The sequence below is a fragment of the Helianthus annuus genome, chromosome 12 (genome assembly GCF_002127325.2).
Source record: "Helianthus annuus cultivar XRQ/B chromosome 12, HanXRQr2.0-SUNRISE, whole genome shotgun sequence".
In the NCBI taxonomy this organism is placed as follows: Eukaryota; Viridiplantae; Streptophyta; class Magnoliopsida; order Asterales; family Asteraceae; genus Helianthus; species Helianthus annuus.
The window spans coordinates 3,345,332-3,365,916 of NC_035444.2; the positions used below are offsets into that span (position 1 = coordinate 3,345,332).

Consider the following 20,585-nt stretch of genomic DNA (forward strand, 5'->3'; position numbering starts at 1 on the left):
TTTGTAGGACCGAAACCGGAAAAAAACCTAACCCGGTTTTTTTAAAAAAAGGCTTCAACCTGAAACACACTGCCGCTTTGTAGACTGGTTAGTGTTCTTGATCTTTGGAACCGGTTTAAACTGGTTTTTTGGCCCAAATCAGTTTTTAACCAAACCAAATCGATTAGTACCAGTTCGGGTTCCCACCATGTAAAACCGGTTAAAAAACTAAACCAATTTTTTTTTCCCAAAAAAAAAAACCTGTTTAACAAAAAACCGGACCGGTTTAAAAAACGATTTGTACACTACCTCTCAATGTTTTAAAAACCGGTTTTCAAATCAAACCGGATTAGGCTAAAAAATGGTTCAACCGGTTGAACCAGGTTGTACCGAGCGGTTCAACCGGGTTGACTAGCTAACTCTATAATTTCATAAATTACAACATCAATTCAAAAGTTAATCCAAAAATGCATGATTACATGTTAAAAGATGATCCAAAAGTAAATCCATAATAAAAAATAATCCAAAATACAATCGAAAAACATTCAATTTCCAACAAGCTCTTTTAAATGAAAGTGTACGATATGTTTAAGCCATTTGGGTGTTGAATACATCAAGTTCACGATCTTATAAAATATGAAATTCACTATTATCGCCATCCTCGTCAACTAGAGGATAACTATTTTCGTTTCATACAATATTAAATAAGAACTTTTAGTTATGAATAATCATAATATATAAAAATTACGTAAGATAAGTAACATATATAATAAAAATAAGTAACAACCCAAACTAAAATAACCGTGGGTAGGTACCGGTATTACGTTTCAAACCGGTATACCGGATTTTACCGCCGGTACAAACCTTATGTCGTTTCACTTATTTACCGGGGTGTTTCGTACCGGATTTACATCTGGAAACGGTAATACCGGTATAACCGGCCGGTATTTACCGGTTTTTAAAACATTGCTACCTCTTATTATGCTCAATAAGGCCCATGATGTAAAGCCCAATAAAAGCCCATTAGCTATAGACTAATTTTCGGCTGCCGGGTCTGTAACTATTTGATTTCATGGTGTCCGCCATTGATGCTGCAAATATCATCAGGTAAACAAGCATTTCTATTAGTTGCTGTTAGAGTAGATTACTTAACTTCGTAAGCTCAATTTTAAACATCTACTTGTAGTAGTAATTTAATTTAATTTAAGAAGCGTTTATTGGGGATCTTGAAGAACACTGTAATGTTGGATGAAAGCATGTTTGATGTGCATTTGAAGTTGTGGGCACTTCGAATCCCTAGAGAGTTTTGTAAGGTTGCGTCTAAATTACTTGATGGGTATGATCTTTTTCTCCATTTCTTTAATATTTATTTACTTATACATCTTGCTCATCCTTAGGTGCCCTAGTTTTTTTTTACATGCTTTTTAATTCCACTAGTGCTCTCAAATCATGAATTTGAGTAGCCACACCAGGTTTTTTTTTATATATAATTATACGGTTTAGGATCAAATACAAAGGCCTCCTAAAAATAAACCCACTACAAAAAAAAAAAAAAAAAAAAAACCGTTTTTTTTTTTTTTTTTTTTTTTCAAGGAGGGTGATGGGGGCGGGGGATTTAGGTTTTTGGGTGGTGGTGGTTTTTTTTTTTTTTTTTTTTTTTGGGGGGGGGGAGTGGGGGCGATGGTTTAGTTTTTTTTGTAGGTTTTTAGGGGGGGGGGGTGGGGGTTTAGGTTTCCGCATCTAGATTTAAAAGGTTTAAAATTTTGTCATTTTCATCTGGATCGTGAACTCCATTTATTTTTCTCTGTTAAGTCAGGGGTATTTTCATCTTTTTATCTACATGCTTTATTTAGTAAGGGTATTTTGAATACTTGTACATAACGTGAACAAGACCGAATTGCCCCTTAAGTTAACAAAAAAGACAGAAATACCCTTGACTTAACGGAGAAAAATAGATGGAGTTCACAAGCTGGATGAAAACGGTAAGATTTCAAACCTTTTGGATCCAGATGCGGAAAAACAAACCCTTGGAAAAACAAACCTTTGGACGAAAATCGCAAAACTGGCCAAACCTCAGGGATGAAAATGGCAGTGTATTCAATATTGACTTAAAAGAGTTTCTACTGTTGAGATCAAATTCGAATTCGGTTTTCGAATATTTTAATCGAATTTCGAACTCAAATCAGTTTTTTCAAATCTAATTCGAATTCAGCTTCAAAATTTGATGAACTCGAAATTCAATTCGTTTGACATCCCTAGTTTCAACCGACAGTTGTCCAAAATATACTGTCAAAATTTTCTTCTGAAGAATTTGGTTATATTTATTCTAGAGCTTGTGGTCTGGTTACGCGAAAAGACCTTCTCCGTTCTCCTAAAAAATGTTAAACATTGATTTTTGACTATTTATTATTCTGTAGATTTTGACATGATATTATCAATCTATTTTTGTTTTACTTGTAGACATATGCTCGACAAACCCAGAATCAAGCCCGTTGTAGAAGACCCGACCAGTGAAAAAACCCGTTATGTGATATTATCCGAAAAGGTACAAAATCCCGGTAAGAACCATTTTTCATTCATCCTCCTTGTCTCCTTTATTTTTATTTATTCACGAATCAGGATTTCAAGATGTCCATTCGATACCATTTTTTAGTTTATATTCTAATTTTTCAAGTTTAAAAATAATCTTTGCGAGTTTGCGTACTTAGTTCTTGTTATTTTAAATAGAGTTAATTGCCATTTTAGTCCCTGTGGTTTGGGTCATTTTGCCAGTTTAGTCCAAAGGTTTCATTTTTAACATCTGGATCCAAAAAGGTTTCATCGTTGCCATTTTGGTCCAACTGACTTAACTCCATCCATATCTGTTAAAGCTGCCAAGGGCATTTTTGCTAGATATGGATGGAGTTAAGTCAGTTGGACCAAAATGAAATGACAAAAATGCCCTTGGCAGCTTTAACAAATATGGATGGAGTTAAGTCAGTTGGACCAAAATGGCAACGATGAAACCTTTTTGGATCCAGATGTTAAAAATGAAACCTTTGGACTAAACTGGCAAAATGGCCCAAACCACAGGGACTAAAATGGCAATTTACTCTTTTAAATATTGTTTTAAATGATGTTACAATCATCACTTTCTGGAGCAGATCTTTCAGATATTCCTGCGCATATACTCGACGAATTAAAGAAGTTATGCAAGATCGAAACAGTTCCGTACTCGATGACACTTGGATATTCATACTGGGGTGCAGGTGAATTTTGATATTTTTAAGTTCATTATTTTATTTGTAATAAAACATGTTATTTATTTGGTTGGATACATATTAAGTGACCGTTATTCTAGACTTAATTACTGTTTTCGTCCCCATGGTTTGTCAAAAATCACTATTTCAGTCCATTAGTTTAAAAATTGCGATTTTAGTCCCTGTGGTTTCACTTTCGTAACCATTTCAGTCCACCTCGTAAGCATTTCAGTCCCTGTACTTAACAAAATAATGGATTGAAATAGTTACGAAAGTTAAACCACAGGGACTGAAATGGTTACAAAAGTGAAACCACAGGGACTGAAATCGTAATTTTTAAACTAATGGACTGAAATAGTGATTTTTGACAAACCACAAGGACGAAAACAGTAATTAACTCGTTATTCTATTACAGATGATGTACTGAAGAAGGTTCTACCATCTGGACTTGAGGTCCCGTCATCTTTCGAAACAATAGTTAAGTAATTTAATTTTGTACGCGTGTTAATTGTTAAATATATTTAGATTGCAAGTAGAGGATTTCTGCAAGATGGTATTCTTTCGTTATGAATGGACGTTAATTTATTTTTTCAGGTCACGTTGCTCATCTGAATATACCGGATGTACTTCTTCCGTACAAGGATGTAATTGCAAAAGTCATCTATGATGTATGTGTCAATCTTCGATTCAATGCCCTAAACACATGTTTAGGGTTTCAAAACATCAACTTTACTATTATTAGTGTTGTAACCATGGTTGTAAAAATCGTTAGGCGCTAGTCGACCGGGAGGTACCGAATTGGATTAGGATCTTTATATGTAATTTATGTGTATATATATATATATACACATAGGGGACCGCTAAAATGAAAACCACCTCCAGTTGTAAGAACCATGAGAACTTTTTGATCCGGGGCGAGTTGGACCAAATTTTTTTTTCGTAGACGTAGATGCGTGTATTATAAACACATTTGTAAAAAAAAATTCAAAAAAAAAATGTCGTGAGTGTAGTTTTGAGCACCACAAGTTTGTTTTTACGGATACCGTAAATTTTATTTAAATTTTACGGTACCCGTAAACACAAACTTGTGGTGCTCAAAACTACACACACAACATTTTTTTTTACAAATGTGTTTATAATACACGCATCTACGTTTATGAAAAAATTTTGGTCCAACTCGCCACATACGGTGTAGTTCTCATGGTTCTTACAACTGGAGGTGGTTTTCATTTTAGCGGTCCCCTATATATATATATATAGAGAGAGAGAGAGAGAGAGAGAGTGAGAGAGAGAGAGATAAAGTTTAAAATACAAAAGTCCCTTAACGTGCGACGGTACGCGACCAACAAAATATCGTGCGTAATTAGGATATAACATGCGTAATTAGGGTAAAAACAACCTTTGCGTGATTTTTGTTTTGACCATGCGCGATTTTCTTCTTCATGCGTAATTAGGATTTGAAATTTATAACGTGCGTAATTTACAAATGAACATGCGTGATTAAGTCGCGTACCGTTGCACGTTAAGGAGCTATTGTACGTTAACCTTCCCCTACACACACACACACATTTTTATCGGTAAATGTTTTAAGTAAACATGTTTTAAACCATCTCGACCCATTTTTTAAGTATACATGATTATCGCCGGAATCTACATGGTTTGGTTGAAAACTGGCCGAAAGTTACAGGTTTTGGCCGGAATCTTGCCGGAATCACCGATTTTTGGCCGGCCCGCTAGGTCCAACTCGGGCCGACTACCGATTGAAAAATTACTCAGTGACCAGCGACTAGCGATTAATCGTCGAAATGCGACTAGTCCCGATTTTTACAACACTGGTTATAACGGGGTTGAAATCGCCACCTATAGTCTCTTCTATCGTTTAATCATCTTTAATTTTTTTATTTATTTTTCAGAAAAACTATCCGAGAATCCTGACGGTTGTCAATAAAGTTGGTTCCATTGCAAACGAGTTTCGCGTACCAAAATTCGAAGTATTGGCGGGAAAACCCGACATGGCTACAGAGGTGAAGCAATACGGTGCAACATTTAAGCTGGATTACGGGTTGGTTTATTGGAATTCAAGATTGGAGCATGAACACATAAGGCTGGTCAACAAGTTTGACCAAGGAGAGATAATATGCGACATGTTTGCCGGGATTGGTCCTTTTGCTATTCCGGCTGCACAAAAACGATGTTTAGTGTATGCTAATGATCTTAATCCAGACAGCGTTCGTTATCTGAAAATTAATGCGGATGTTAATAAAGTTAATGGTAATCTCCGTGCTTATAATATGGATGCAAGAAAGTTCGTATCTCAACTGTTGGCGGTGCCCGTTGGTGAATCTAAAGTTGGAGATTCGAGTTTAATTTCGTCTGCACAATGCGATATTCAAGAAAATATGAAAGAAAACTTCATAGAACGGAATTCTGGTACGGTTTCTTACTTTTTTGTATTGTTTACCTGTAAATTTGTAATGCTTAATTTTCATTTTTGATGAAGAATCTTAACATCTTTTATTCTGGAATATATGGTTATAACACAGTAAAATATGTTTAGTTACTTGTAAAATCATGAATAAAAGCTGTCCAAATCAACCAAATATTTTTATTTAGGTTAAATTACAACTAATAGTATAAACCATTTATCAAAACTTGAATATGTAACTCTTCAATACAAAGTTCTCATAGGCGATATAAATGTTTAATCTTTATAAATCATGAAAAACATAAACAAAAATTTTAAAAATGATGAAATTATTTTTGAGACTGAATACCATTGCCTAGTACCACAAAGTGTGTATATATGTAATATATATATATATATATATATATATATATATATATATATATATAATATAATGTAAGTATCTATAGAAAACCCACTTTAATTTAGAAAACCCGGGAAACTCAAAGCTCCCGATGTTTTTTTTTTTTTTTTTAAAAAAAATTTACACATGTTATATACATGTTTTTAAGGGTTTTGGGCAAAAAAAATCAAAAAAGCGCCGAGTAGATATTTAAAAAAAAAAAAATAAACAAGTTTTGGTGGAACACATGTTACAAATATGTCAGATGAATGTAACATGTGTTACACCAAAACTTGTTTATTTTTTTTTAAATATCTACTCGGCGCTTTTTTGATTTTTTTTTGCCCAAAACCCTTAAAAACATGTATATAACATGTATAAATTTTTCAAAAAAAAAAAAACATCGGGAGCCGGGTTTTCTAAATTAAAGTGGGTTTTCTATACATCCTTCCCCTATATATATATAGGGGAAGGTTCAATAAAAACCACTAGTTATTGTGAAAACTCGAAAACTAATTAAAAAAGCCAAAAAAACATACCAATTTTTTTTCCATACCAATTTTTTATATATAAAAAAAATTTCAAAAAAAAAAAAAAAAAATTTGTAGTGCACATGTGTAATACTACACATGTGTATGTGTACTACACGTGTACTACAATTTTTTTTTTTTTTTTGAAAAAAAGTTTTTTTAATATATATAAAAAATAGCGATTTTTAATAAAAAAATTGTAAAAATAAAAATTGGTGTGTTTTTTAGGCTTTTTTTTAGTTAGTTTTCGAGTTTTCACAATAAAAGTGGTTTTCATTTGAACCTTCCCCTATATATATATATATATATATATATATATATATATATATATATATGAATAGGTATTATATACGCTACCATTTTACTATACAATGAGGAAAAAACATTTCTCTTATATACAATGACAAAAAGGTGCAAGTAAGTTACGTTTTCGTGTAACTAAGTCTATGTAACATGTTTGACCATTAGTTGAGCGTCTTAGTACCCTTTTGCGGTGAAAAAACAAGGAAATGAGTAGCAGCAATTGCAATGAGCAAAATGGTTATATTGAATGGGTTCTTTTAGTTATTGCATTTTAGTTAACTAAATTAATGCATTTTTATTCTTTGGAACAGAAACTGATGATTTAAAAGGAAGCGAAAGCAAAAGAATAAAAACTCGTGTTCCATTTACGAACAAATCTTGGGAACATATTGATCACGTGATCATGAATCTGCCTGCTTCTGCTCTACAGTTTCTTGGTAAATACGGTGTCGACCATAACTCTCGCGGATTAACTTTTGCAAAAATAAATTAAAATGAAAACGATCGCAAATTTTTTATATGTCAGATGTATTCAAAGGCCTTATACAGAGGAAACATTGGAAAGGGTCTCTACCATGGATACATTGCTACTGCTTCATTCGATCAAACGAGTCTCGAGATTTAGTGGTTTCAGTAAGCACTATACACCCCCCCCCCCTACACACACACAAAATAAAAGTTATTATTAGAAATTAATAAAATGATAAACGTTCTGCAGGAGGCAGAATCACTCTTGAATGCTAAGATACATGGGCCAGTCTTTCATCGAGTTAGAGATGTTGCTCCAAACAAGGTAAAATTCGATAGAGTTAATTACTGTTTTCGTCCCTGTGGTTTGTCAAAAATTACTATTTCAATCCATTAGTTTAAAACTTGCGATTTCAGTCTCTGTGGTTTCACTTTCGTAACCATTTCAGTCCCTGTACTAACAGAATAAATGGATTGAAATGGTTACGGAAGTGAAACCACAGGGACTGAAATGGTTACGAAAGTGAAACTACAGGGACTGAAATCGCAACTTTTAAACTAATGGACTGAAATAGTGATTTTTGACAAACCACAGGGACGAAAACAGTAATTAACTCAATTCAATATTATTAAATGAGTTAATTACTGTTTTCGTCCCTGTGGTTTGTCAACAATCACTATTTCAGTCCATTAGTTTTAAAATTGCGATTTCAGTCCCTGTGGTTTCACTTTCGTAACCATTTCAGTCCCTGTACTAACAGAATAAATGGACTGAAATGGTTACGAAAGTGAAACCACATGGACTAAAATGGTTACGAAAGTGAAACCACAGGGACTGAAATCGCAAATTTATAAACTAATGGACTGAAATAGTGATTTTTGACAAACCACAGGGACGAGAACAGTAATTAACTCTTATTAAATTTTCTAAAATGATTTCATTTTTGCAAAAGATTTATACTTTCTATTCTAGTAATTAGAGATTAAAGATGTTAATTTATTTGATTCATATGCTTTCGAAGTGTCAAAATAACCATTATTGGAATGAAAAAAATAATAATAATAATAATAATAATAATAATAATAACCATTATTAGTACAGCTGGTTGTCTTTTTCTTATTTTAAAACGAACATCCAAACACCCGCTTACCACACTCTTAATCTGTTTTGCAGGCAATGTATTGCTTGAGCTTTCGATTACCCGAAGAAGCATGCATCAATCCTTAACAAATGGTAAACAAACTATAAAATGATAGGCTTTTTGCATGGAAAATTTTCAATTCAAGAAAATATCTTGTTATTCATGTTTCCGTAACATTTTATACATCATTATCAAGATTTTGATTTATAAGAATGGCCATTAAGTGCTAATCTAATCTCATACTTGTTAATTTACAGGCATTTTAATATGCATGTTTTCAATGTACACTATTTTTCGTTCTTTTATTTTTAATCGGACTAAAGACCATCTTTAAAACTAAATACGGCCAAGCGGGCTTGATTATCGCTATCATAAACAAAATAAAAGGTTTAGGCTTTTGCCATGGAAAACCTTGAATCCAAGAAAATATGATGTCATTAATGTTTTTTGATTTGAATATTGTAATATTCATCATTATCAAGATCATGATTTTATAAGAATGGCCATCAAGTGCTAATCTCTTACTTAACTTGTTAATTCACGACTACTTTAAGATACACGTTTTAATTTTACTAATTCGCGTCCTCCTTTATAAGTAAACAAAGGGGTATTGAATTTTATCACCTCCAACTATTGGCTATTTGTCGTTGCCACCCCAACTATCACTTTGACGCCCGTCACCCCCAACTTAACACTTAGTGTGTTCTGTCACCACGTCGTTAACTGATCACTAACTTTTGATCATGTTACTATACTTTTGAGGGTGTTATATGGATCTTAGGAACGTTTTAGGGATCTTAAAAACTAAAGACAGGTAGGATTATCGTTATCATAAACAAAAAAAGTTTAAAAAAACATTTAGGCTTTTGGCATGGAAGCCCTTGAATTCAAGAAATATCATGTCATTCATGTTTCTCTATTTGGATATTGCAACTTTTTTACATCATTATCAAGATCTTGATGTATAAGAACAGCCATCAAGTGCTAATCTTATCTTTTACTTGTAAATTTACAAGTATTTCAAGGTACGCGTTTTGAATATACTATTAGACAAAAGACCGTCTTTAAGACAAAAGACGGGTCTAATTATCACGATGACAAACAAGAAAAGGAACACTAGAATCCCACCATTGAAAGATTGAATCATATCTTTATGGACACTGGAATTGCATCATATATGGTCATAGTATATACGTAGTATATCTTTCAACTTTTTGTTCATGTGGGTACAAAAACAAAGATCTCAAATTTGATTGGTGAGAAAATAATATTGAAAAAAGTTGAAAGAAAGCAAATCAGAGGACTGCAAAGCAATGCATATATATAACACGTAGATTCAGACTGGAAAGTTTAATCAAGACATGCTCAAGGGGGGGGGGGGGGGGGTAAAATGGGTAATCTTTCTTTTTTGCTCCCTGTCGAAAAGGTCGGTTAACATCCTTTTGGGTTCTAAACTAAACTCATCACGTGAGAGGTAAATCGAACTCATCGTTAGTCCAACAAAGCTAGTCGAGTAGTATACAAGGATTGAACCCGAATCACTTCTAAAATTCTTTGTTTGAAAATTGACCTTTATCATCATTTTAGAACTTTGTTGTCTTGACCGCTTTAAAGTTTAAACATGTCTTTTGGGATTAATATTGGGCAATAGATGAAAGTTGGGATTATAAAATCTAATAACCCTTAAATTTATTAAAAAGTTATAGAATTATTATTAATGTATTTGAGCGTTTGATATTTTAATCAATTAGGACTGTCTAGGCCGCTATCAATGGTCTAGTGATAAATTGGCCGATTAGAGGAAAATTACTTGGTGAACCTCCGACTACCGACTAATCAAATGCTAGTTGGAATTTTTGCACCATGTTTGCTAACCACGTGCACGCCCATGGGTAATGACTAACGGGTATATAACTAGGTACCAGACAACTTTATAATCAGATATGAGACTTCAATTACAGCTAACAACCGTTCCATGCTCAAAAATTGTATTTGGAGTTGACTGCCCTTTTCGTCCCTGTGATTTGTTCACTTTTGCCCTTTCAGACCAATTTTCAAACTACACCAGTTTCCTCCGTGACATACTGGAAACATGTCACTTTAGTCCAAAAATTAAAACACAGTTAAGTAAGATAGGTTAAATAAAAGGTATTATTGTCAATTCATAAAATAAGGCGAAAATAAAAGATATATGAATTGACAATAAGACCCTTCATTTAACCTGTCTGACTTAACTAGGTTTTAATTTTTGAACTGAAGTAACACGTTTCTAGTATGTCAAGTAGGAAACTGGTGTAGTAGCGGATTCAAGAATTTTTTTTCACGGGTTCCTTTTTGTAGGTTTTCACTAATTCTTACTATATTTTTTAAATCATATAAAATTTCCACTATTTTCTTTCATTTTTTCCAAACCGAGGGGGTTCCGGGAACTCTCAAAACACCCCTGGATCCGCCACTAAACTAATGCATTTTTACAAATTGGTCTGAAATAGCAAAACTGAACAAACAACAGCAACAAAAATGACAGTTAACTCTTTTATTTATTTAAAATAGACATGAAACTATCCAAAATAAACTGTAAATGAATTTATATGAAAAACTTATCCAGAACTTACTTAGAGCATTCACATCCAAACCACTAAAAATATACATACATTTTACTAAAAAACAACTCCTATATCAATATATTTCCACTAAAAACAAATATTTTTTCTCTCTCCTTTTCAATATATATTACATTTTTCTCTCTCTTTCACTCACAACCACTTTCAATATATATTAAAAAGTTATAGTGGGTGAATAATGTCCCCCCAAATATACAGATGAACAGTAATATTTTTTCTCTCCTCCACTTACAACCACTTTTTATACTCTTTGCATTTTAAAAACCCCACACTACATATGATAGAGTGGATGAAAATGCTCTTATAATTATTCATTAAAACAACTAAAAATAAAACCATTTTGGTGACCAAAAAGGCAAAAAGTATAACAAATTATAAAGATGAATGAAAGACACCTTGTGGAGTGTGACAGCACACACAGTTTGCATGTCATCCTTCTTCTTCTTCTTCCCCAAGTAACTAACCAACTAACAGACTCAAAACAACCAAATCTTCCCCCATTTCCAATTTCTTCAACAAAACCCTAACAAATTCCCGCCAAAAATGTTCACAAATGCACACCGCCAACTCATCACCCTAATCCTCCTCTACTTCTCAACAATAATAATATCAACGGTCACATGCTCCAATTCAAACCCTAACAACATCGCCGTGGGGGTCAACTGGGGCACCATGACCAGCCACCAGTTACCGCCGGAGAAAGTGGTGGAGATGATGACCGAAAACGGATTCAAAAAAGTCAAACTGTTCGAAGCCGAGAAACGGATCATGGAAGCCCTAATTGGATCCGAAATTGAAGTTATGGTTGCCATACCTAATTTCATGCTCTATGATATGAGTAGAGATCCGGTTTACGCTGATTATTGGGTTGATGCTAATGTTACCACTTATTCTTATCCCGGTGGCGTCAATATCAAGTAATTCTTCGTAATTTGTTCATAATTTTTCGTAATTTGTTCGCCATTGTTCGTAATTGTTCGTAGTTTGTTCGTAACTTGTTTATAATTTTTCGTTTTTTTATCGTAATTGTTCGTTATTTTTCAGTGTTTTTTCGTAATTTTTTGTTTTTTTTTTTTTTGGATTTTTTGGCTTTTTCGTAATTTGTTCGTAACTTGTTCGTAGTTTTTCGTAATTTGTACGTAATTTTTCGTAATTTGTACGTAATTTGATCGTAATTTGATCGTAATTTTTCGTAATTGTTCGTAATTAGTAATAGTAATTTGTTCATAATTTGATCTTAATTTGATCTTAATTTGTTCGTAATTTTTTCGTAATTGTTCGTAATTTGATCGTAATGGACGAAGTTTGGAACAATTTGATCGTAATTTATTCACAATTTGATCGTAATTGTTCGTAAATAGTTCGAAATTTTTCATAATCTGATCATAATATTTCGTAACTTGTTCATATTTTAGGGTTTTTGTAATTCTGGAGTTTCTAATTTTCCCCAATTTGATATTTCAGGTACGTTGCAGTTGGAAATGAACCGTTTCTAAAAGCATATAACGCAACTTACTTGCAAATCACGTTACCAGCTCTAAAAAATGTCCAAAATGCCCTTAACCGGGCCGGGTTAGGGTCCGAGATCAAAGCAACAGTTCCGTTAAACGCGGACATCTACGAGTCACCCGAATCAAACCCGGTACCGTCAGCCGGAGACTTCCGGTTAGAAATCAAAGACGCAACGATTGAAATCGTTCGGTTTTTGTACTTAAATGATGCTCCATTTACCGTTAACATTTACCCGTTTTTGAGTTTATACGGTAACCCGTATTTCCCGATGGATTTTGCGTTCTTTGACGGGTCGAATCACCCGGTTAGAGATGGGAATCGGGTTTATACGAACGTGTTTGATGCGAATTACGACACGTTGGTTGCTTCGTTGACGAAAGCGGGTTACCCGGATATGAAAATAGTCGTGGGCGAGATCGGGTGGCCCACGGACGGGGATGTAAACGCGAATGTGAAAAACGCGAAGCGGTTTAACCAGGGTGTGGTTAAACACGTGTTGGGGTCCAAAGGGACCCCAGCCCGACCGGGCCGGTTGGAGATTTACCTTTTTAGTCTTTTAGACGAGAATAAAAAAAGTATAGCTCCGGGGTCATTCGAGACACACTGGGGTATATTCGAGTATGATGGTAAACCGAAATACGAACTCGATTTGACCGGGTCGAAGAGGGACAAAGGGTTGGCACCCGTCGTCGGGGTGCAATACATGAAACGGCGGTGGTGTGTGTTGAACCCGCGTGTTAAAGATCTAGACGGGTTGGCTAAGGAGATAGATTACGCGTGTAGCTTATCGGATTGCACGTCGTTAGGGTATGGGTCGTCGTGTAACCGTTTGAGTTTGGTGGGGAATGCGTCGTATGCGTTTAATATGTATTATCAACTTCAAGGGCAGAGTGATTGGGATTGCGAGTTTAACGGGTTGGCGGCTGTGACGTGGGAGGATCCGTCGGTCGGGGAGTGTCGGTTTCCGGTGATGATCGCTTATGGTACTTCCGTGGTGGTTCACCGGAAAATTTTGAAGGTGTTGTTGGGTTTGCTTGAAGGTTGTATTGTGTTCTTGCTTCTTGTTTCTTAGTGTTTTGGATTTTGGTTGGGTTTTTTTTTTTTTTTTTAATAGGGTTGTAGATTGTATTATAACTGATCAACTTTTGGTTGAAACAAAATAGTAATACAACACGTGATTTTTATTTTTTAAATATATTAATTTCTTTACTGAAACAAAAATGTTTTCTATTGGGCCTATGTGTTGTTAGAATGTAAGATACACAACAAATGTTCTTAAAACGTATCAGACTTTAATAAGTAGCATGGTTAGGGTGCACGGAATTTAAACCGGGGTGGTGTTCTTGACGTGTAGATGCGGGATGAGAAACGATTTTGGCGTGGAGATACGTATCCCAATCGATTAATGCGACATAGAAGGAATTCCACCATGCGGTCCAGATGGAGGGGGAAATGTTAGCCCGGGATGACCATGAGCACCTATGCGCTACATTGGGATTGTAGGAAGCGGGAGAGAAAGATTCATTCCGTGCACCCTTGTGTTTTCGGTACACACTAAAACGAGTTAAATGCCAAAATCGTCTTTGAGGTTTGGGCATTTTTGACACTTTCATCCAAAATAATAATTTTGTAACGGGCCCCCATCGATTATCTTTGTTGTCATTTTCATCCAAATTACTAACTCAGTTAAAATGTATCGTTAACTCAGTTAAAATGTATTGTTAACTGTCATTTAAGGGTCGAATTAAACTTAAATTTCATGATGGGTTGTTTTATGTTGATGTACATTACAACATGGTAAAGTCAAATGCTATATTGGTAAATGGTGAAGTTAAGAAGCCATATTGATGAGTTAGTTTTGGGGTATACTAGTTAAAAATTATCTCTTGGATTTTCAAGTACATTGCTTGATATTCCAATTTTATATAATTTTATTAGCTAAGAAAATCATAAAAAATAAGGGTGTACCTATTGGCACACCCATTTGCCTATCTACACACCTTAAAAGATGTTTTTTGTTCTTATATGCACACCCTGCAGTGTCGAACTGTGACCAAAACGGCGTTTTGGTCCGGTTAACCAGAAAAAACTGACGGGTTTGTTCACCAGACCAAAACGTCGAGCTTTGGCCGCGTTTTGGTCCTGTCAACCAGACAAAAGACTGACACCCGGTCTGGTTGCAGGACCAAAACGCGGCCAAAGCTCGGCGTTTTGGTCCGGTCAACAGACCCGTCAGTCTTTATCTGGTTAACCGAACCAAAACGTCACGTTTTGGCCACAATTCAACACTGCAGGGTGTGTATATAAGGACAAAAACCACCTTTTTAGGTGACTATCTACACACCAAGTGTGTAGATAGTTTGGGACAAAAATAAAAACGAAATAGTCAGACGATTAGTAGATCTACCACCAACGACAAAGGAATATAAAAATGTAAAATAAAATGTTTTTTGGTTTTGACTCAAGTAAACGTGTATTTATTTTCAAGTAACCGAGGCGGATATCATCTTGTATCATACATCTACTGATCAACCCACAGATGTTTTTACTAATCTCATATCTAGCTTTATACTCTATGAGCTTTATACTCAATTCTCTATTAGTCATCCAAGATGTTTCGTATGTTCTAGCCAGCTTTAGATTTTTCCACCAACTCTAATGATGCTGAAGGGGTATGGTCCCAGATCTCGCGTCAGCATCGACCGCGAGTGACCATTACCCTTATCAAAACCCCCACTAGCTAACAACCTACCTGTGTCCGTGCGGGAACGCGCAGACACAGTGGTTGAATCCAATCTGCCCAATGATGGAGGAGGACTTACCTGGAATATGAGAACGGTATAGTGATGCGGCATGGCACCGCATCTGGTGTATGAAAACGGAAGCGTTCACAGCGATGCGGCCTAGCACCGCATCCAGTGAACACTTCTATCAATACAAGGGAGCTGGATAACAGCAACAGTCACCACGGACGACGATGCGGCTTGGCACCGCATCTCGCGTATTTCTTAATCAAAGAGTGAGGCGCGGGACGTCTACAGGTACCGCAAGCAGCGATGCGGCTCGCACCGCATCCTGTGCACTCAACAAGTGAGACTGACACCACAGAGCAAGTAGCACCAATGGCAGCCGCCTGTCAGGTCTACGTAAGCGACAGACTGACGTGGCTTCACCTCCACAACCGACATGCCTGACACACCTGGAAAGGTGCAGCATGTCGTCAGTCTATCCATCCACCCCCTCCTTCACTCCTCGGCTATAAATACTAACCCCAAACCAGGTTTGAGGTATCTCTTCACAACTCTCTCACTACTACTACTACTACTACTACTATCATACTTTGCTTCCCAAGCAGACTACTGATTCTCAAAGACGCAACGATTGAAATCGTTCGGTTTTTGTACTTAAATGATGCTCCATTTACCGTTAACATTTACCCGTTTTTGAGTTTATACGGTAACCCGTATTTCCCGATGGATTTTGCGTTCTTTGACGGGTCGAATCACCCGGTTAGAGATGGGAATCGAGTTTATACGAACGTGTTTGATGCGAATTACGACACGTTGGTTGCTTCGTTGACGAAAGCGGGTTACCCGGATATGAAAATAGTCGTGGGCGAGATCGGGTGGCCTACGGACGGGGATGTAAACGCGAATGTGAAAAACGCGAAGCGGTTTAACCAGGGTGTGGTTAAACACGTGTTGGGGTCCAAAGGGACCCCAGCCCGACCGGGCCGGTTGGAGATTTACCTTTTTAGTCTTTTAGACGAGAATAAAAAAAGTATAGCTCCAGGGTCATTCGAGACACATTGGGGTATATTCGAGTATGATGGTAAACCGAAATACGAACTCGATTTGACCGGGTTGAAGAGGGACAAAGGGATGGCACCCGTCGTCGGGGTGCAATACATGAAACGACGGTGGTGTGTGTTGAACCCGCGTGTTAAAGATCTAGACGGGTTGGCAAAGGAGATAGATTACGCGTGTAGCTTATCGGATTGCACCTCGTTAGGGTATGGGTCGTCGTGTAACCATTTGAGTTTGGTGGGTGATGAAACAATAGTTAACCGGGCAGGGTTAACACACTGGTCTCGTCAAGAAGGGTTAATCCCTTCCTCTCGAGGATCGCTGGCTGGATCACCGGTGGTTGATCTCCTGCACAAGGGAACAAGCCGTGACTCGTAACAAGGAGGATGGGGTGGGGGGTGCTCCTTGTTACCACTCTCCGGCGTGAGAATCAGTAGTTTGCTTGGGAAGCAAAGTAAGATAGTAGTAGTAGTGAGAGAGTTGTGAAGAGATACCTCAAACCTGGTTTGGGGTTGGTTTTTATAGCCGAGGAGTGAAGGAGGATGATGATGGATGGACTGACGACGTGCTGCACCTTTGCAGGTGTGTCAGGCTTGTCGGTTATGGAGGTTACGCCACGTCAGTCCATTGCTTACGTAGCTCTGACAGGTAACTGTCATTGGTGCCACTTGCACTGTGGTGTCAGTCCCACTTGTTTGAGTGCATAGGATGCGGTGCAAGCCGCATCGCTACGTGCGGTAACATCTGAAGTTACCGCGTCTCCTACTTGTGATCAAGGAATACGCGAGATGCGGTGCTAGCCGCATCGTCGTCTTGCCTGCATCCCTTGTCGTGACGAAAATGCCCGTATGGTGCGGTGTCAGCCGCACCGTTACGTTCATCTTCTTCTATGCCTAAGGTAAGGCTTTCTTGTATTGATAGAAGTGTTCACTGGATGCGGTGCGATGCCGCATCGCTGTGAATACTTCCGTTTTCATACACCAGATGTGATGCTATGTCGCATCACTCTACCGTTCTCATGTTCCATGTAAGTCCTCCTTCGTTACTAGATAGATTGGATTCAACCCTTGTGCCGACGCGTTCCCGCCTAGGCACAAGTAGGTTGTTAGCTAGTGGGGGTTTTGATAAGGGTAATGGTCACTCGCGGTCAATGCTGACGCGAGATCTGGGACCATACCCCTTCAGTGGGGAATGCGTCGTATGTGTTTAATATGTATTATCAACTTCAAGGGCAGAGTGATTGGGATTGCGAGTTTAACGGGTTGGCGGCTGTGACGTGGGAGGATCCGTCGGTCGGGGAGTGTCGGTTTCCGGTGATGATCGCTTATGGTACTTCCGTGGTGGTTCACAGGAAAATTTTGAAGGTGTTGTTGGGTTTGCTTGAAGGTTGTATTGTGTTCTTGCTTCTTGTTTCTTAGTGTTTTGGATTTTGGTTGTAGTTTTTTTTTTTTTTTTTTTTTTTTTTAATAGGGTTGTAGATTGTATTATAACTGATCAACTTTTGGTTGAAACAAATTAGTAATACAACACGTGATTTTTATTTTTTAAATATATTCATTTCTTTACTGAAACAAAAATGTTTTCTAATGGGCCTATGTGTTGTTAGAATGTTAGATATACAACAAATGTTCTTAAAACTTATCAGACTTTAATAAGTAGCATGGTTAGGGTACACGGAATTTAAACTGGGGTGGTGTTCTTGACGTGTAAATGTGGGATGAGAAGCGATTTTGGCGTGGAGATACGTATCCCAATCGATTAATGCGACATAGAAGGAATTCCACCATGCGGTCAGGATGGAGGGGAAAATGTTAGCGCCGGATGACCATGAGGTTTGGAAATTTTTGACACTTTCATCCAAAATAACTTTCTTTTAACCCAGTTAAAATGTATCGTTAACTCTCATTTAAGGTTCGAATTAATCTGAATGTACTTAAATTTCATGATGGGTTATATGTTAATGTACATTACAACATGGTGAAGTCAAATGCTATGTTGGTAAATGGTGAAGTTAAAGAGGCCATATTGATGAGTTAGTTTTGGGGTATACTAGTTACAAATTATCTCTTGGATTTTCAAGTACATTGCTTGATATTCCAATTTTATATAATTTTGTTAGCTAGAAAACCATAAAAAATAAAAACGAAATAGTCAGATGATTAAACGAAATAGTGAGCTTTATACTCTATCCTCTACGAATATACGGTGGTTAAATTAGTGTGTTGTTAATTTGCATTTGCGTAGGATGAAAGTGTCAAATGTAAAGGGAAGAATACTTAACTCGGTACTTTCTTTTTTTGATTGAAGATGTAATTTTCAATAATACTTCACTTTTTCATACTACTACACAACAATTAAGCTCTCACTTTTGGAGATTTTGATAACATTGGCCACACGTCGTTATGCAGATATAAACCATTCTATATGGGCACTTAACTATTTCTAACACTAGGGATGTAAACAAGCCGGGTCGAGCCCAATTCCGGCCTGACTAGGCTCGAGCTCAGCTCGTTATTTGTTTACGAAGCTCGAGCTCGGCTCGAGCCCACTTATTTGAACTCGAGCTCCGCTCGCAAGTAAACTCAAAGCTTGAGCTAGCTCGAACTTGCTTCAATATCGCTTAAACGAGCCAAAGCTCGACTCGCCAATGATGTTATCAATCCTTTATTATTATTATTATTATTATTATTATTATTATTATTATTATTATTATTATTATTATTATTATTATTATTACTATTATTTCAGACTTGAGCTCGGGCTCGTTAAGGTCAGCTCGTTCGAAGTTTTAACCGAACCAATCACGAGTAGCTTTCGAGCATCTGGGCTTGTTTACACCTCTATTCAACACCCACCCTTTTGTTGTTAGACTATGGGGTATGGGGCGGGGGTTGGGTACAAACGCCCACGTCACCACCCCGGGTGGGCTTGGGGTTCGGCGTGGCCCCTTGGGCGGGAGTTTCAGCCCGGGCGTTTAGCGGGGCTACCCACATGACATGGTGGAACCTCATTGGCCAAGAACACTAGCCCTTTGAAATTGGCTTTTTTTCCACGCCCCACCATACTCCTTTGAAATCGGCTTTTGGTCTTGGGTGCCCCATACTTCACGTGTCGCATCATCCCCAACCCACGCCCCACCATACCCCATGATCTTAAGTGTATATGATCAGTTGTGTTATCCGCCTTTAATAAGTTCATAACATTACATAATAACACCTTAGCTAAAGACATATTATTTTTTATATTTAGATTACCATCATAAACAAAAACAATCAATTCTTAACGATCTCTCTTTTATGTATTATTATACATACTTAAAATAATTATGAAATAATTTAACGGTTTAAATAGACATAGCGTTTTATTAAACTAACTTTATTACCAAAGCACACGTCTTCTTGATAGCAACAAAAGATAATACGCAAAAGCTTATTCGTGCACGACATGATTTCTTTTTGACGATCATGCAAACAGTGCTATACCCAAGTCCCATTTATCACACGAACATGATTCCACGTAAATTCTAACTATATACGGATATCTAGACATTTTTCATTGAGAAGTGTGAGAATATATAAGAATTGATATGTATCCAACTATTCATCATGTTTTCGACTTATACATAATGTTTTGGGTTGTTTTGTCAATAAAAACACCAAACATAACAATTTTAAACACAGTGCAGTGAATTCTAGGCTTAAAACTTAAAACACCATGCTACGAATGCCAAGAACGTTAAGTAGTGTGTTTTAAGTGTTAATTAGTGTGTTTTAAATTTCACGCCCATAGTACGTTGTGTTGTGTTTAAATTGTTATATTTTTCTTGGCAAAACAACCCAAAACATAATGGCTAAGTTCAAACATGATGCCTACATGTGAATTTTTACGCGTTCTCCCACTTCTCACGAAAAATGTCATGTTTACAAGAACCTCACCCTATTTGCATAATAACAATATAAGATGTCAATTATCAAATTTCGAGTCATTTTCGTCATTTTCAAGAAATATTAGATTTAAATAACTTCAACTTTCATCATTTGGCTAATACCATTCCAAACTTTTAACTTATTGGTCGATAACACTACTAAACTAACCCAGTTTACTGACATTAGCTAGGGATGAGCTCGGTACCGAAAATACCCTTGTACGGTACGGTTCGGTTCGGTATTGGTACG

General features: G+C 36.6%; 3 protein-coding genes across 8 annotated transcripts; all 3 read left to right on the forward strand.

Annotated features, from left to right (window-relative positions):
• The first annotated feature begins 997 nt into the window (after window positions 1-997).
• On the forward strand, window positions 998-8,698 carry LOC110893818 (tRNA (guanine(37)-N1)-methyltransferase 2). 6 transcript variants are annotated; one of them, XM_022140956.2, is made up of 11 exons: window positions 998-1,086; window positions 1,191-1,315; window positions 2,440-2,537; window positions 3,123-3,227; window positions 3,634-3,696; window positions 3,813-3,886; window positions 5,132-5,648; window positions 7,170-7,295; window positions 7,385-7,491; window positions 7,577-7,651; window positions 8,501-8,698. In XM_022140956.2, the coding sequence occupies exons 2-11, from the start codon at window positions 1,221-1,223 to the stop codon at window positions 8,552-8,554; spliced, it is 1,314 nt and encodes a 437-aa protein (XP_021996648.1). In that variant the 5' UTR covers window positions 998-1,086; window positions 1,191-1,220; the 3' UTR covers window positions 8,555-8,698. The 6 variants fall into 6 exon arrangements, with proteins under 6 accessions (XP_021996648.1, XP_021996650.1, XP_021996649.1 ...); XM_022140958.2 differs by having other exon boundaries at window positions 1,212-1,315; XM_022140957.2 differs by having other exon boundaries at window positions 1,024-1,086; window positions 1,188-1,315.
• A 2,753-nt stretch (window positions 8,699-11,451) lies between these two features.
• Window positions 11,452-13,799, forward strand: LOC110893817 (glucan endo-1,3-beta-glucosidase 8). The gene is made up of 2 exons (XM_022140954.2): window positions 11,452-12,009; window positions 12,557-13,799. Exons 1-2 carry the CDS (start codon window positions 11,636-11,638, stop codon window positions 13,674-13,676), a joined length of 1,494 nt encoding a protein of 497 aa, XP_021996646.1. The 5' UTR covers window positions 11,452-11,635; the 3' UTR covers window positions 13,677-13,799.
• A 2,278-nt stretch (window positions 13,800-16,077) lies between these two features.
• LOC110896242 (glucan endo-1,3-beta-glucosidase 6) lies at window positions 16,078-17,888 on the forward strand. Its single transcript, XM_022143705.1, has 3 exons — window positions 16,078-16,630; window positions 17,641-17,796; window positions 17,881-17,888. The coding sequence occupies exons 1-3, from the start codon at window positions 16,078-16,080 to the stop codon at window positions 17,886-17,888; spliced, it is 717 nt and encodes a 238-aa protein (XP_021999397.1).
• The last annotated feature ends 2,697 nt before the right edge of the window (window positions 17,889-20,585 follow it).

Bases quoted from the DNA above. Each gene is read 5' to 3' on its own strand.
- LOC110893817 (XM_022140954.2), top strand. From the start codon at position 11,636: ATGTTCACAAATGCACACCGCCAACTCATCACCCTAATCCTCCTCTAC. The intron at 12,010-12,556 runs GTAATTCTTCGT...TTGATATTTCAG, and splicing joins CCCGGTGGCGTCAATATCAA to GTACGTTGCAGTTGGAAATG.
- LOC110896242 (XM_022143705.1), top strand. From the start codon at position 16,078: ATGGATTTTGCGTTCTTTGACGGGTCGAATCACCCGGTTAGAGATGGG. The intron at 16,631-17,640 runs GTAACCATTTGA...ATCAACTTCAAG, and splicing joins GTTAGGGTATGGGTCGTCGT to GGCAGAGTGATTGGGATTGC.
- LOC110893818 (XM_022140956.2), top strand. From the start codon at position 1,221: ATGTTGGATGAAAGCATGTTTGATGTGCATTTGAAGTTGTGGGCACTT. The intron at 1,316-2,439 runs GTATGATCTTTT...TTTTACTTGTAG, and splicing joins GCGTCTAAATTACTTGATGG to ACATATGCTCGACAAACCCA. The intron at 5,649-7,169 runs GTACGGTTTCTT...TCTTTGGAACAG, and splicing joins CTTCATAGAACGGAATTCTG to AAACTGATGATTTAAAAGGA.